Below are 17,029 nucleotides of genomic sequence, written 5' to 3' on the forward strand. Positions count from 1 at the left end.
CTGACAGGAAGCCCAGAGTGCCTCAGTGTAATTTCATTCAAGGCTAGGTTTAAGGTCATTTTTATTTTGCTTATTCAACAGAGCATAAACAAAATGCATGGCATAGCATGTACATCAATTCTCACTGTGAGCACTGACAGACGAAAATTGTCTCCATCAAACCCAATTGTGCAAGTTGCCAGAATCTGAATAAATAAAAACGTAAACACAGTTTCAGTTGGGTGACTTAGAAAATCATGCAAGTCACAGAAAACTTTGACACCATCTTTGGTGTCAGGGCCTTAAATATCACTCCTCTGCACATGTGATATTTGATAATGACAATACAACAGCATCAGTATCTGAAAACAATGCAAACAAGGACTGAGCTGTACTGGTTCAAGTTCCATGATAAGGCACACACCACTGTAATAAAGACTTTGATAACAACCTTTGGTAATGCTGCATGTCAGAAAAACACACTATAAAAATCATATAAAAGTGAAAAAGAACAAAAAATAGAAAAGGTAACATGGTGCGTTAACATATCAAATCACTAACGATCACAATTGAGTCAAATAATCATCAACTTCCTTGTTTACATTCATCATCTCTTGGGTACTGCAGCAATTCAAGACTTACTCCATTCCATTATTGCACCTCAACATCAAACACAATCTATACGACGGATGAACAGTCTTTGTAATGTCGTACTAAACAAGCCTCAACTTTAAACAACTCAAATAATGTTTCTACTTCACATGTTAGAAACAAAGAGTGAGGTTTTAAAAAACAAAAAGTCAAATCAAATTCTTCAACGTGGGGAAAACGAGTGCACATAGCTAAGGTCAAAATGTGTGCTTTCATTCTTTTAATAAAAAAAAAAAAAAAAAAACGTGTTAAACTAGAACTCCGACAGCGGTACTTCCCTTTTTCCTCTGCATTCCTCTTCCTTCACCGACAAGACGACTGCACCTACGTTTTTCCTTCACAATCACATGATTCACCCACTTTCAGCAGTGGCCTGTGTACCATTCCCAAAAAAAAACTTGAATACTTAATTGTCCCACACAACCATCTTCAGTCATACCTCAACTAAATATACATCCAGGAATTCAATAGGCTTTTAAACAAAAATTATATTTCACATTTCTATGTACAGTATGTGCAACCAGTTCATCTGGATTTGGGGGAAATCAGAATTTGAAGAGGTTAATAAAGTCTTGAGGAGAAAGCGACACGGTGCAACTGTCTGGGTTGTTGGCAGTGCAGGGATGGTTTGTGTCCTGAAAATAGAAGAAGTACAACTATTAACATTAAATGCTCATGTCTTTTTCTTTTTCAATTTCACAAACCGTCACATTTTATTTTTGTAACCACTATCAAGTGCAAAGTGCAAAATAGAAAAAAAAATGAACTACCTTCCAAAAGAGGATGTGACAGTGTGTGCAGAAGTGCAAGGTGTCGCTGTATTGCTCTCTGTGTGGATAGCAGCGGCACAGCTTAAAGTACATCTTCTTCCACTCCAGCTGACCTTTGTCAGACACCATCAGTCTCTTCCGGATCTAAAGGAAAAGAAAACAGACTTTTGACCTAAAAAAAAACCACCTCAAAATATCTGTAAGTTATGTGTTCAAAAGATGAGAATTTAAGTAGCTCTTTCTGTAACCTAATTTAGCTTATATACGGATTCACTCGCTTATCAAGTGCATGGTTACTGTAGTGTTGGTATGCACACACTGCAGCCTCCCATTTTCCAGTAGCAAGTGAAGCTTATCACAGATGCTTGACCTCCTTGCAGAGTGATGGTAATGACATGTACATTAAGAAGATGGCTCTTCTGGTTTCCTGTACCAAGTAGTTCAGCTGGTGCAGTGACATTTTTAGAAAAATGAGGTAGAAAACAAACCCACGGTGTAGCCAAGTGTATGTGTGTGTGCTTATAGGTCACCAAAATCATTTCTACAAACCTGTCTGTCTGTGAAGTGGTACTGGCAGAGTTTCTTCCACAGCAGCCGGTCCTCAGCGAGGGCCCCAAGCTCGCTACACACTTGGCCCACACTGACCAGGTCTCTGCCATCTGACAGGCACTGCATGATGTTGAGCTGCAGGCTGGCAGGAAGGTCAGTCAGACTCATACCAGACGATGCAGGCTGCAGGGAACAAGTTTTGAATAAAAAAGGAAATTCACATTTTGAGCACTTTTAAGTTCTGCTTGTGGATTTGTTCTGGGTTCAGACTTACCCTGTTGATCTGGATATTGTCCAGCTGCTGCTGCCACTGCAGGATGTTCTCCATGCGATGAACCCAGATGTTGATGTTGCCCACCAGAACCGACTTGCCCATGTCCTGAACCAGACTGCACAGTGAGATGTACAGCGTCTGCAGCAGCTCTTTGATTGGACGGACGTTCTGCTGGTCATCAAGAACTGTATGTGGAAGGAAATCAGATACTGTTCATCAAGCTCAGTTTATTCCTTCATTTGTGAGCTTAAAGTGAGGTTTTCACTTTCAGCAGCAGCCAGGCAAGCTCACAAATAGGTAAGTGTGTATTAAGAATCAACAGCAATACATGTTTTGGATGTGTTATCCTCCTGTGATATTCATAATATTTGGCCAACAAGGTTTCATAACCCCACCTAAACATCCAGAATCTCTGTTTAGCAGAGGGAACATTTAGTTTATACTGTGGCTTGCAGAGGGATCTGGTGTTTTTCACTGTCCCATTAAGGCACTACATTCACTCCTCCACCTTCTTCAGATGTTGTCAAGGCTCATTTCCTCACCTATTTGTGCAGACAACAAAGCATGAAGCCTTCCTGTTTGCTCTATTTACTCATGTTGTATACTGCCAAAAACAAAGATAAGTGTCTACTGTAAATGAAGCAACAAAACAAGGAAAATAAATTGATTAGGGAGGGAATTTTGCATTTGTATATTTATTCATATGTGCGAGTGGTTTGTGTAAGAGATAAAAACAGACCACATCAGAAAAATAAAGTCCTCAGACACACAAAAGAATGAAACTCTGATTGTGTTAAAAGAGAAATAAAAGAGTGACAGGGCTCACCTTTCTGTACCACTCTCTCCAGAATGTTCATGTAATTCTTCTGCGCCACACCACTGAGTGAGGGGAGCTGGGACTTGGCTATAAGCTCCAGAAGCTGGAGCAGAGAGAGAGAGAGAGAGAGAGAGAGAGAGAGAGAGAGAGAGAGAGAGAGAGAGAGAGAGAGAGAGAGAGAGAGAGAGAGAGAGAGAGAGAGAGAGACAAGAAACAGAAAGAACAACATAAATTACATGCTGTCCTAAGCAGACACTCACTGTTCTTTCGCCTCTTTTTTTAATATTGTTATGCCGCATTCTTAAAACAGCACATGCAATTCTAGAAGTAATCTGGAGCTGCTCCACCTGCTCATTCCCCTCAAATGAACCTGGATCCAGTGAGTGTTTATCAACATTCTTGGATTTGATGGTTCTTGATCAGAGCCTCTTTGGGGGGGAAGAAGCTCCTGGAACAGTGTTGGACACCAGCCTCCACAAACACACTTTTAATCATTTGACTCCTTGTCATGTGAATTAGCGGAATCATTCAACAAGTGTGTGTGTGTGTATGTTTGGACTTGTGTGCCTCTGCAATGCTTGTTTGTGTACCACAAGCTAGTGGACAAAAGGAGGCATGCAACAGATGCTGTGATGTCATGGAGAAATTCAAGTTGACACTTACTCAATTCTGACCGAAGCATGTGACCTGTGTCATCATACCAACATCAACATATTGTGGGGTACTTTCTGGTTAACTGCAGCCACATAGGTTAGGCTAGGTTATGATAAGTTATCCAGAAGGAAGACAGCACTGTCCTAAGTGCATGTATCTAAATTCATAAAAGTGTTGCATGAAAAGTTTTAAATGGAACCATACTATAAGTAAGCATTCAGAGAAATTCTAAATAAAAGTGAATGAGTCTGGTGATCTTAATAATAGCACTCCATTAACTAAATTACTTCTCCCCTGTCTGTTTTTCCCTATTTTAAGCTTCTTCCCTCATTCCTGGTATTTTCAGTCTTTCCAGGTTCGTGCCTAAAACCTAATCCTTTGCTTAGCTGCTCGTCAAGTTCCTCTTTATAGAGCAGCCAGGTGGAACAATGAGCATTTTTAATCTACTTTTATCCTCGGCTGTTGGCTAAACTGCACTTGATAACTTGGTATAAGGTTCACACTCTTCCACAAAATGCACTGCTAAAACAAATTAATTATAAGTTTTCAGTCTCCTTGACATAACCTCCATTTGCCTGCTCCAAGCAGAGGGAACACCATTTGTTGTCTCTTTGTGGGGGAATCTGATCTGTGTAACCGAGACAGAGTTAAATAAACCCACCAATGCCATCAGACACAACAAGGGACGAGCAGTGACCTAGGACACTATGTCCAGACGAAAAGCTAGTGTTACACAGCCATATTGTTCTCTGGACTCTACACTTGTTAGCTAGAACCAGCACCAAAAAGGTCAGCCAAAACCCTGAATGGAGAAATGGCCAACTACTGTGGTTTAAGAGTATCACACTGTTGTTTTACAAGGGAATATCAGGTTGTTTTGTGTGCTGGTATATGAGGAAATCTGCTAAACTGATATACTACATCGGTGTTGATGGCTGCTCATTGTTCTGCCAAAATAGAAAATGAATTTGTGTTCCCCTGATCATGCCTGAATTGGTTAATCTCACAACAGTGATTATGGTGTGAATCACAATTTAGTGTCTACGTGTGTGCTTTGGTGCACGAGTCACCTGAACAACCACAGTTTCTGTTTCCATTAACCCCTGTCAGGTGGTCGCACCTCACCACGCAGCTGTCACCCCCACCTTCCCCTTTCACATGCACACACACACACACAGACACGACCTCAACCCCACCAGTACAGGAGAACATAAGCACATGCAGCTCACATGGGGAGAACATGTGGAAGAGCTTGTGTATAGTTTAGTGCAGTGAAAAATGTATATTTGGTGTGAAAGCCCTCAATTTAGACTAAATAATTCTCTTAGAACGTTCCACTGCATTATTTGATACAGTAATTTATTATGAATAAGGATTAGGACACATCACCCTTAAGTTGACATCTGAGTGTTGGTTTTACACATAAAATTCTTTAACTGAATATATATATATATATATATATATATATATATATATATATATATATATATATATATATATATCATATATATATATATATATATCATATATATATAGATCATATATATATATATACACATATACACACACACACACACACACACATACATGTATATCAGACTACAACACAGTCCCATTCTACCAGAAACACACACATATGACTCACAGTGTTAGTATCATCACCACATTTAGACCCTTGTCTGCAGTGCAATGATAAGAGCCAGGCAGAAGCTTACACCCTCTTAACCTGCAACCCCTCCATGCAGTGAACAAAAATGTCTATGGTTTACCAAAGAGGAAGACTTAGCAAAAGAGACAAAAAGAAAGTGGAAGAAAACAAAGACATGTGGACTCACTCTGACGACGTAATTAAATCTCCTCGTATCCTTGATGGCACTGCAGAAATCTAAACGGTTGAAGGCTTCACCCAGTGTACAATATCCGTGGCGCTGGGGGAATTTAATTATAAGGGGATTAGATTGCGATCCTCCACAGGAGTATAGAGTTTTCTCAGCATGTTTAAATTACAATGTTTACAGTGTGAGACTAAGTAAGATTGTTTGTTACCTCCTTGGTGCTTCCTTTATGAACATAAATCCACTTTTCCCTGTAGAAATCTGTGAGGGAGCAGAGTGTTTTCATGAGTGGCCTGTAGCTAATTAAGCAGCTCATAAGCATTGTGACAACATTATGAAAAATGTGTCAACATGGAAATGTAATAACAGGCAATGTTATGAGGCAATATTACCACCTCATTTTTTTTACATAACATCCTCATGAGACTCACCTGTCCAAAACATGACTTTGGGGTAGTATAACATGACTTGTTAAGTCCACACTTAGTTTTAATTCTTGCATGTTTATGTGAAAACGTGTGAATATAAAAGTGACTCACAGGGAACCTTAGTGTTGTTGTTCATCAGGTCTTTTTTCCTCTTCTTGGCACCCATGTCATAGTTGAAAGAAAGCAGCAAGTTCTCCTTGTTGAAACATTCCTCCTGTTTGACTTTGCAGAAGCTGGAAAAACATGATTTTTTTTTCATCACTTCATGTCAGTAGATACAGTCTTACTTTCTTTTGACATGCTTTGACTGCCTTAGTTAAAGGTGTGATTAAATGTATTCTTGGGAAGGAAAAGCAGCACAGATGTTAGTTAATCCACTCACTTGTTGTGAGGTTATTAATAGCTCAGCGATTAGCCTGGAGAAGGAACATGGCCCAGCAAAACACTGAGGTTAGTAGAATGGAAACAAGATGAAGTATTGTCTCCTTTCTTCCCCTTTTCTGATACACAAGTACATCTTTTACCTAAAAATATACTTATATGTTTAAAAAAATCTTCTCTTCTACTAATCTTAACTTCTTTTTTAATTTCTTCTGTGTTCTTTTTCACACTTTGTTATGGTTTGTATTTTTCGACTTTGAATTGATTTCTTTTCTCTTTGTTGTTTTTAATGTCTCCATGTACAGCACCTCGAGTCAACCTGTGGGTATGAAATGTGCTTTAAATATAAACTTCAAGTGTTTTAATGACGAACCTCTCGACGGAGACGTTGTTGTTTGTCTCGTCTGTTGTTGTCTTTTTCCATCCCTCCTCGGTTTTAACCCAACTCTGACCCGGCGACCTCCAGTCCTGACCAAGAAACGGCATCCTCACAGTAAGAATATATATATATATATTTAAAAAACAATAGCGGGAGAAATAAGCCGCAGCTTTAGTTCAAGTGTATCCCCTTCTTCTGTGTTCTTTGTCTTCGACGTGTTTGTGTTGTTGTGCTGATGCTTTGCTACGCAGCTCTTCCTCTTATATCTTGTCACGCAGAACCCGGAAGTGCACAAGGACCGCCCACTGTGGAAACTTCCCCGTAGCACGTGGCTTTGTTTATCAACTCAAGTGTTGCAAAATCTGCTGCAGAGGAGACGCAACCGTGGGTAAGACATGTATCTGTTTCATGTTTCCTGAAAAAAAGAAAAAGAAGCAGACCCCGAGAGAGGGAGAGAGGGAGAGAGGGAGGACACTGAGGAAATCGATTCTGTGTTTGTATTAAACCTTAAGACTGACACTGTTATATAACCAGCTGTGGAGAAGCCAGTATTTATAAATCCACTGCATTTCATAGGAAAACATTTATTCATAGATAGATAGACTCTCAAAACAAAACCATAAAATATAACACTCAACACTCACAGGGCACTTTCACACTCACAAAATAAAAACAGTAAAGTAGGAAACACGGTTAAAAGAACAACAACGACAAAATCAAGTGTGGTGGGATGGCTGTTCGATTTTGTTCAGGGTGTATATTCCAGAGGGAATAAAGGACTTTTTGTAAAAGTTTTTACGGGCCAGTGGGACTTTATAGCGTCATGGCAGTAACGGGTAATGTAAGAGTGGATGGTTGTTTATCTCTATGTAGTGATCTGTCCAGGGTGTACCCCACCCTTTGCCCTCATGTAGAGGATAAAGCGGTAGAAGATGATTGAAAAGATGAACTTATATTGTAAAATAATTTGGTAAACCCCGACAAACCTCATTCATGGTCCCAACAACCAGTGTATCTCACAGCACTTTTTAACACATTAATGTTGATAAAAAAAATGTATTAGTCTTCAGGAAGTGTTTTGTTTAAGAGCACTGGCTGTGAATAAAGAGGGAAAAACATTATATCACATGTCTTTATAGTCCACTGATTCTCAGCCACTCATGGGAGCCCCTTATAAATAGATTAAGTTGTCCTGCAGATTCCTTTGTGTGGGAAAGTGCGTGTGTGTTTGACTGAATGGGGGGGTTGGGGGGTCCTTTGTTGTTCAACTGTATTTCAAAACAGGACAAACTGATTTATGAAATATAGATGGTTGAAAGTATGTTGTTTATATTGGGCCATGCCATCAAAGATAATGTGTAACTAAGACTGTCCAGGTCAGCGGGTCACACCTTATCAGCTTTAATAAACACATGACCTATTTACACACTCATCTGCGAGGCTTTTAGGAATCTACTTCACATTTTATATCTGCTTGTTTATGTCGATAGCCCTCCTCATAGTGGTTCACTTGTTCAACTAATAGGCAGGAAGCTTTTTGAAAAACGTTGATTATTGTGCAAGATCAGACAGAGTTGTATATTCGCTGTTCCATCAGCTTACAGTACAAGACATAACAAAGGGATCAATGAGGAAGTGATCTTATCATTGTACTCCACAAGTTGATCATTGATGTGTAAACTGCTGTAATCCTACAGCGTGAGAAATGCTGTGTGTGTGTGTGTGTTTGTTCCCAGGGAAATGCCACAGCAGTGGGTGACCATGTGTGTCTATTTCCATGTGAGTGAATGAGTGTATGTGTGACCGTGCTGAGAGGACTGTAAAAGAGAAGAGTGAGTGGAGATTTTCTGGGTTCTCATAATTCATGACACACCATACAAACTGCAAAACATGTCAACAGCTGCAGCACATGGTGTACAGGGAGTGCAAATCTAGCAGGCCAGTGTTTTCGCTCATCTAGTCGTAGCCGTGATAAAACACATTCTGTGAGAATAGCAGGACCAGGGTCGCTGATGTGAAAGAAGAACTTTTTCAGATAGTTGACAAAAGTGACTTCTCTTCTGTTTTTCATCTGTAGTTTACATTTTTGTGACATTAACGGAGTATTTGCAAATGAAGAACTGGTTCTCACACCAAAATACTTAATATTAGACTCAGACTCAGAGTTTTAATTTAAAAATGAATGCATTTGTGATTACAGCTCCAGCATTGTTAAAGTAAAGGTGCATCCGTTGCTTCATGTCTGAAGTTTTGTTTCCAAAACTCTACTATAAACAAAAGGTCAAAGGGCTCAGCACCACACTATATGTTAAAATGTGTCAACATCATGCCACATGGTACTTTATTACAACACCTTGAGCAGATGTATTGTGATTTGAGGCGTGAATCATGATGCGTAAAAACTGTTTGACGGTTACCAGTGTGCTTATAACTGCACAGTGTGTAGAATATACAGCAGTGTGTGCACTATTGTCCCCAATGTCTAAGTAAATCTATTTCTAGAGTTGGCAAAACTACAAGACAACATGGAAAGTCCCTGTAAATGTTTGTTCAGTTGGGTCAGACTGACTCAGAAGGAAGCTATGACCTAGCTTTGAGTCACATGCACAAAAAAAGAATAATAAATTGGAAGTGTTCTCTGTGTGTCAGTCTAGTATACAGATGTGGGTGATACAGCTGACAGCCTCTGACACACAGTTATCTCAACTGCTGGATGGATTGTCATTAATTTTCTCATGAGGGTAAGTCCTTCTGACTTTGGTATTCATTTTACTTTATATGCAGCTCTACCAGCAGGTCGATCAGTGCTTAATTTATGTTTCTGCTCATGCTGAAATATCTGATCAGTACTGAATCGGTATCAATGGATAGCCACAAAGTTGCGTGCCATGTTTCCAGAATAATGTATCCCATAGATTAGAGCAACCCACTATCTTATAATCAGCCTTTCATGTGGTCCTCCACTCAATATTAAGTATTTCTGTATGCTTTTTTTTTTTATTTACAGATTAATTTGACATCATAAATACATTTTGAATTGTGAACTATATATCATTCCTTTTCAAAATTAATACTTTTATTTCAAAATTCTGTGAAATATTGTCACATCTATTGTGATATCAAGGTGGAATATACTATCAATATGATTGAATTAGATCATATAAATCACCTCAACTGAATAGTTGCTTTTTTTCCCCAAAGACATTTTTTAATGTCTGATAAGAGGTTCAGTGGCCCAAGGTCATTTGCGTTTGAGACCCCTGATTTAAAACTAAAACTCAAACCTTATGCTTTCAGCATGGTACCTACTGTAGCACTGTCCAGTGTTGGGTAGTAACGTGTTATTAGTAACGCCGTTACTTTATTCAGTAACTAATAATGTAACACGTTGTTTTTTTAAATTCAGTGACTCCGTTACCGTTACCAAACGCTGCGTTACTCCAATCTTTTTTAGTGAGGTTTTACAACGTTTTACAGCGATCAATAAAGTTTAATTGAATTGAAAAACAAAGCACTTGTCGCCCTCTAGTGTCCCACACGTAATTAAACACGCGCTACAAAGAGGACTGAACAGGTCAGGGGGAGATAAGTTTCTCCTTGTGGAGGTATTCACATTATTTTCAACTGGAGAGCAGAGTGAAAACAACATTTCGATAACTTGTAGACTGTGTCCCGGTTCAAAAATACTTTCTACGGCGAACAACAGCAACAGCTGAAGCACCTGGATAAGCGGCATGCTTCGACAAAGTTAGCAGCTAAGGTAGCTAACGCAGCATCCGAGACCGAGAGTCACAGCAGCGAGCACACACCCACTCCACCCAAGCAGCAGCGTTTGGAGTTCGAAAGACGGACCCATAGCCAGGCACAACTTGATAAAACAATAGCACGGTATGTTTAATTGTTTATTTGGATCTCTTTTAGCAATATCAGGCTATTATTCCAAGAGTCCATAAAAACATGTGTTTCTTCCCCTTAGATATAAAGTGGAAAACATGCTACCCATCTCAACAGTGGAGGACCCTGCTTTTAGACAGATCATCAGCATGGTGCCGTGCACAGGTAATAATAATAATTATACTAATACTACTACTACTACTAATAATAATAATGATAAAATGGAACTTGCATGCAAGCAAAACATATGTGTTGCTAGGGCAACCGTCATTGTTGTGCCACTTGGGCGCTCCTCGTGTCTCCACTTCAATCACACACGCAAGAAAGGATCGATTTTTAGACACAATGAAACTGAAATATGGTGAACTGTGTTTGGACACGTTTTGGCTGCTTTTACCTTCCCAAACTCCTCCTTCATGCTACTCTCCTGTATAAACAAACACTTAAAGAGACTCTGTTCTCTAAAGCATGCACACCTCCCACTAATGTGTCCAACAATGCGTTTTTGTTTTGTTCTGTGACGGACAGCCTATGGAAGACTTTATGGCCTTTGTGTTGGTGCATAACGGATCATATTGCTTGGATGATTAGATTCAGTGATGTGGATGCAAATGAATTGAAACGATTGTTTTAATCAACAGTTTGTATTGTTCAGCATCAGTACAGAACTGAAATGACGGCTAGAGGGGAACTCAATCAATCAACTTTTATTTAATGGGAGCACTAGAAAAACATTTTACAGTAACTAAAAAGTTACTTTCTCAGTAACTCATTACTTTTTGGTTTAAGTAACTGAGTTACTTTTTTACAAAGTCAATAATACCTGTAACTAGTTACTATTTTTCAGTAACTAGCACAACACTGACTGTCATTGAGGATGTTAGTTTGACCTTAGTTTTGACCTTAGCACTCTCAGTGCTCTTGTTCTGTTGTAATTGACATAAAGGAGTATTTGTATATACACAGGAATTTTAAAAATATAAATCTCTTTTCTATGTTTGTAAATGTTTTTTTTAGACGTAAAGCATCACATTAGAGCGAGGGTAAATGTCATGAGTGAATAATCTCTCTACGTTTCTCCTCTGTGTGTCATCCCTGTTTTTGTTGTGATGTTGTGACGAACTGTGACAGCTGGTCAGTGCAGCTCAACGCTCCACATACACACTCACACGTGCATTTGCAGACAGTCCCACACACATACACACCTGTTGCTGCTCATTCTGGATGAGTTTCATCACTCTCGCTCTGGTTCTCTGTTGTGAAATCGTCCTCATCAGTTTCTCACTCCCTCCCCGGCACATCCGCCAACTTTCACAACAACCAACGGGACCACAACATGCCTCACGCGGTGTAACATTTGCACCCTTGTTTGTTTCTCAAAATAACATCAGATCACCTATACATAGTCGTTTTTCCACCACCGTCACCCGTTCACCCCCATCTTTCTCTCCCACTCCGCCCACTGTCCCCTGGACTCCACAGTGAGTGACTGAAACCTCTGACTCAGTGATTTCTGGTTTCATAGAAATACACATCAAGTCTCCTGTGTAATACTCTCCGGTCACATTATGTTTACTCCACATGAAACAGCTGACATTGGTTTCTAATCACATTATTTACTTTGAGGGATCATTTTCTCCCAAGAGGCTGTGTAATATTTTAGTATCTCTTGTTATGAATGTTGTCATTTTTAAAGGAAGCTCACAAGTCCCTTTTGCTTCTCAGTTAACCTAGGTGTTCTGAAATCAAATAAATAACCTGTGAGATTCTGCTTTGACAGCTGAATCTTTGCCATTTTCCTGTGCATCGGTGCTTTCCATAGAACCTTAAAACTCATATATCCAATGGAGATGACTTGACCTTAATTTACATTATCTTCTAAATGTGTAATGCTGCCTGTCCAGACCTGCCTGGACATGCAAAGCGCCGGTGTGGACAGGAGACACATGATGAGACATGAGATGAGATGTACAGGACACGACACGTGCTGCTCATATGTCATTCACAGTCACTGTTAGGACATACTCTCCAGATAGAGTGATACAGAGAGGCCATGTGTAAATATTTAAAATGTATTACTAGAAAAAAAACAACAAATTAATTAACACTATAGTGAGGTCATTCAATGAGCCACAGATTAAAAATCAGAGTTAATTATTATTTCAACATAGAGTAAACATACAAAGATGATGGTGGAAGTTTCAACATTCTCATGCATTTTGTTTACATAATTATTTGGTTGGCAGTGTTATACAATACGATAACACAATTATCATTTTACATTGTGACAGATGGTGATCCACTAGACACCAAACATCTTATGATTCATATTTCAAGCTGGCTGAAAATTGCACTTTCAGCCTTTCTGAATTTAAAAGTGGCTGTGCAGTAGGATTTACTAGGCTATAAGAATGTGCAAGATAAAGTGTCTTATATCCTTTTTTTCAGCACAACATATAGGCAAAAACAATTTTTTCACCAACTATATAACACACCTGAGCAAAAAGTAGTCAAAATGTTTAAAATTGGATTTAATTTGTGAAATTTGTAAATGCGTCACAGTTCAAAGTTCACTTGACTCTTTTTTAAGAATGAAAAGAAAAGTCTATTTTGTGACTTCTGCACAATTATTGCTACTTCATATCAATACCAAAAATGCAATAAAACATTAATCATAACTTGACTCAACAACAATACACATTTTTTTAATGCCTGAATATGTGAGCTATAAACACACACACCCCCAGGATGTCCATATAAGGAGTTATGTATCATTCCCACAGCACCAAGGGTTAACTAAATTTAGAAATGTATATAAAAGTATTACAAATGACTGCTATTAGTGTGCAGAACAACTACATAAAGGTAATTGGAATATCTTTTGTGCATAAATGCATGCATAAACATTTTAATTGACAGTTTTCAAACTCATTTACGTAACTGAAACTTTGAAACACTGACTAAACATCAATTGCAACATAAAGTCCGGTCAAATCTGCCTCAGCTATGCCTTGGCCCATGTCTGTGAGACACATGTCAGAGTCAGGAAACCGTGGTCAAACACTTTATAGGGCAGAGTTCCCTTAGACGTCCAAGTGTCTGTCTTTGCGTCGTAGCACTCGAAATTGTCCGAGTCCTCTATGATGTCATGACTGTTGATGAGACGTCCGCCTGTGACATAGAGTGTGTTATTGAGAACAGTTGCAGAATGGTGCATTCTCCTCTCCTTCAGGTTGGCACACTTGATGAACCGATTGGCCTTGGTGTCATATGCGATCACTCTCCTGGTGTATCCTATGACAGGGCAGATTTTAAAATGAGAAGAGCAACACGTGTGGCTGACCTAAACAATGCAAATTATTTTCTCAAGACTTGTTTGTCTTGTCTTTCCGATTGTAAGTACCTCCAATGATGTAGATTTTGTCACCCATAACAGCAGCTGGAGCAGACACATTCTTCACGGTTCTGTTCTCCATCTTACACCACATGTTCCTAGCAATGTGATATACCTGCAGAAAGAAGATTGAATGAATGAATTAAGCCACAATCAAATGAAAAAATCACCAGCAGTAATTAAGGAGGTATTTATGTCTTACTTGTATTGCTCTGACAGGATTCTGCATGGCATCTTCTCCTCCAAACATATAGATCCTCTGGTTAGTAGCAGCCACTGCTGGGTGCAGCACAGCCTCTGGCATGGCTGCCACAGTCTCCCACTGGTTGAACATACTGTTGTACCTTAAAAGATGTTTTGCCATATGTTGTAATCTGTCAAGTTACTTTGTTTAATACTGCAAATGTAGATTATTAGCAACATAATCTCACCTCTCTACACTGTCTGTCACATGTCGGTCAGGGCCAAGGCCGCCCAGGACAAAGATGAAGTGGAGGTAGGAGACACTCTGGTGGGCAAAGCGGGGCTCCAGCATGGGCTCTACTGTTCGCCACTGGTTGGTCTTGAGGGACAGTGTGTAGACCGCTGTGCTGACTTGACTATGCTTTGTGTTTGTCGTCAGGCCTCCCATAACGTACAGGACACTGTGAAGGGCAACATGAGAGGCCTGGTATAGACGAATGGGCAGCTTGGCAAGCCGCTGCCATTTCTGGCTGTTCTCATCGAAGACAAGGGCCTCCCGTGAGGTCTGCTGATTGTTCTTTCTCCCTCCCACCAGCACCAGCATATCACTGTAGGTGTATCGCCTTGGTGCCACCCACAGTGGTTTGAAGTCTACTGCTGTGTCGCCGATGCCTTTGGTGTTGACGGAGAACATGAGGCGTCTCACAGAGTCGATGAGCTCTGTGCAGAGGGTGGAGGACTGGATCAGAGGATCGTTGGCTATGAACTGGAAGAGGTACGTTGGGTGGATGTGCCGAAGGCGAACTTTCTTGAAAAGGTCGCTAATGGTGCCACGTCTTGACACAGGATCATAGTGGATCCAGGCAACGAGTGTCTCAAAGACCTGTTCCTCCTCCGCACAGAGTCCATCATCCTCCAGGTATCCCATGAGCTCAGGTAAGGAGAGCTCACACAGATCCTCAGACACTGACACATCTGAGAAGCTCTGCATAGCCATCTCCTTTGCCTTGTTTTGCAAACTGCTGCAATTCATGATCTCAGAGAGTCTTATCATACTCAAACAATTATCTGGACTCATCTGATCCTGAAGGAAATGTGAACAGGCCTCAAAGAGGCGGCCATATTGAAACATGGATGCTGCCTGCATCAGAGGCAGCACAATGTCAATGCTAATGCTAATGAGTCCAGTGTAAATATAGTCAATGATATTTCTCAGAATGGTTGAGGAGATGTCCTTTAAGTCAACCTTGGTCAGCTGTCTTTCTCTGAAGTTGTGGCAGAACATGGCTCTGAAGTAAGGGCTGCTAGAGACCAGGACATTACGATGGCATGGGATCTCTGCGTTTTCTGAGCACAGTAACACATCTGTCAGGATGTTTTCCTGTCTCAGTCCATTGAGCTGCAAGAGCAGGTTGGAGGACTGCTCTTTGTCTTTGTAGTGGAAGACTGCTGGTTGATCCATGCTGGGGGGGGAGAACAAGCTGTTATTGTCGAACCATCTGCTGTTCAGGCTTTTTTATATATATATATGTATTTATATTTATAAGAATAAACGATCTGGTTTACTTTTTCGAGGCTAAGGTTAAAACACATAATCATGGATACACATTTATATGCATATATTACATATATTTATTTAAATACTGAAAGATTTCAGTGAAATCTCAGTCCAAAAGTCTAGTATAAAACACCAAATAGCAATTATTTCAACCTTTTATATGTACTTAGATCTTTACCTTTTGGGACATGGACCATGTTCAACAGTGCAGATATTTTGTGAACAGGGCCTAGCCTAATTATTTTGCTCAATGTCTCAGCAGATATCAGAAGTTTAATATAGCACCTCAGCATGTAACTATGAAACAAGGTGAAGCTCATGCTTGATCTATTCTTAAAATGTTTTCAACGCCATGCCAACATCAGACAGAGCTAAAGTTTGGGGCTCATGAAGCCACGCTCGACTACGTGTCCTACCTACCTGTTCCTCGTCTCTGCCTTTGTATATGTTTTCTTTGGTCCGAATACTGAATACTCAGAGTCAGATCTCGGAAATATGTCTTGTCATGTTCCTTTCTTCCTCTTTTCTCTTGTGTTGATGCGGCGTGACTGCGTGGTCCAAAGGGAGCAGTCTGTTTTCAGGAGTGTGTTGCATTCTGTTTGTTGTTATGGTCCCTTTCCACGAGGCCTCTGTGTACATTCCTCCCCTAAAAATAGAGCCTCAGTTTGGCAATGGCACTGCGCTCACATGTGACATGTTGGGACGCTTTCTCAGTATCTGTCTTACCCCATCACTCTTATCTTATTACCTATTCGCTCTCCAGCATCCTAGTCCTGCTTTGTTTCTTTTTGCCTGTATGCGACCTCCATTTTGTGTCTTTATTTGCATTCTTGCTCACTCCGTCATCTCTGTCTCTGTCTGGCACGTTGTAGCAGTGAAAACAGCACCAATACTTTGGTGCTTTTTGTTGGCTGCATACTCTGTCGCCTGACTGCAGAGACACAAGCATACAAAAATGCAATTAGGTTGCTGCAGAAGCAACATAAACACACATGAGAAGATGCCTGCAAAAGAGGAACTGCATTTTAAATATAGTGACCACAAGTAAATATGTTTCAGCCTGAGTTAAAACAGAAAAATGACTGTGGCTTCTTCTTTTTTCCCTTTTTTTCTTAAAATAAATGTCTTTATTTTTCAATGGTCCACGTGTGAGAATTAGTCACATCTAATGGTGAGACTGCAGTTTGCAATAAACAGAGTGATCCTCTGCTCATCTCTTCCTTTCTCAGGCACACTGCGCAAGGAGTGATGGTGTACTTTGCATGACCAGACAGAATGTAAAT

At 40.0% G+C, this 17,029-nt stretch overlaps 2 protein-coding genes across 2 annotated transcripts; both read right to left on the reverse strand.

Annotated features, from left to right (window-relative positions):
• Nucleotides 1-44: 44 nt before the first annotated feature.
• Nucleotides 45-6,956, reverse strand: fbxo32 (F-box protein 32). Its single transcript, XM_058647847.1, has 9 exons — nt 6,712-6,956; nt 6,069-6,190; nt 5,741-5,790; nt 5,530-5,622; nt 3,050-3,143; nt 2,224-2,408; nt 1,950-2,132; nt 1,401-1,544; nt 45-1,265 (listed from the first exon to the last, which is right to left on the reverse strand). The coding sequence occupies exons 1-9, from the start codon at nt 6,822-6,824 to the stop codon at nt 1,176-1,178; spliced, it is 1,074 nt and encodes a 357-aa protein (XP_058503830.1). The 5' UTR covers nt 6,825-6,956; the 3' UTR covers nt 45-1,175.
• Nucleotides 6,957-13,299: 6,343 nt separating this feature from the next.
• Nucleotides 13,300-16,257, reverse strand: LOC131470812 (kelch-like protein 38). Its single transcript, XM_058646812.1, has 5 exons — nt 16,167-16,257; nt 14,437-15,651; nt 14,208-14,349; nt 14,015-14,120; nt 13,300-13,905 (listed from the first exon to the last, which is right to left on the reverse strand). Exons 2-5 carry the CDS (start codon nt 15,648-15,650, stop codon nt 13,616-13,618), a joined length of 1,752 nt encoding a protein of 583 aa, XP_058502795.1. The 5' UTR covers nt 15,651; nt 16,167-16,257; the 3' UTR covers nt 13,300-13,615.
• Between the last annotated feature and the right edge of the window lie 772 nt (nt 16,258-17,029).

This window comes from Solea solea, chromosome 13 (assembly GCF_958295425.1).
Source record: "Solea solea chromosome 13, fSolSol10.1, whole genome shotgun sequence".
In the NCBI taxonomy this organism is placed as follows: Eukaryota; Metazoa; Chordata; class Actinopteri; order Pleuronectiformes; family Soleidae; genus Solea; species Solea solea.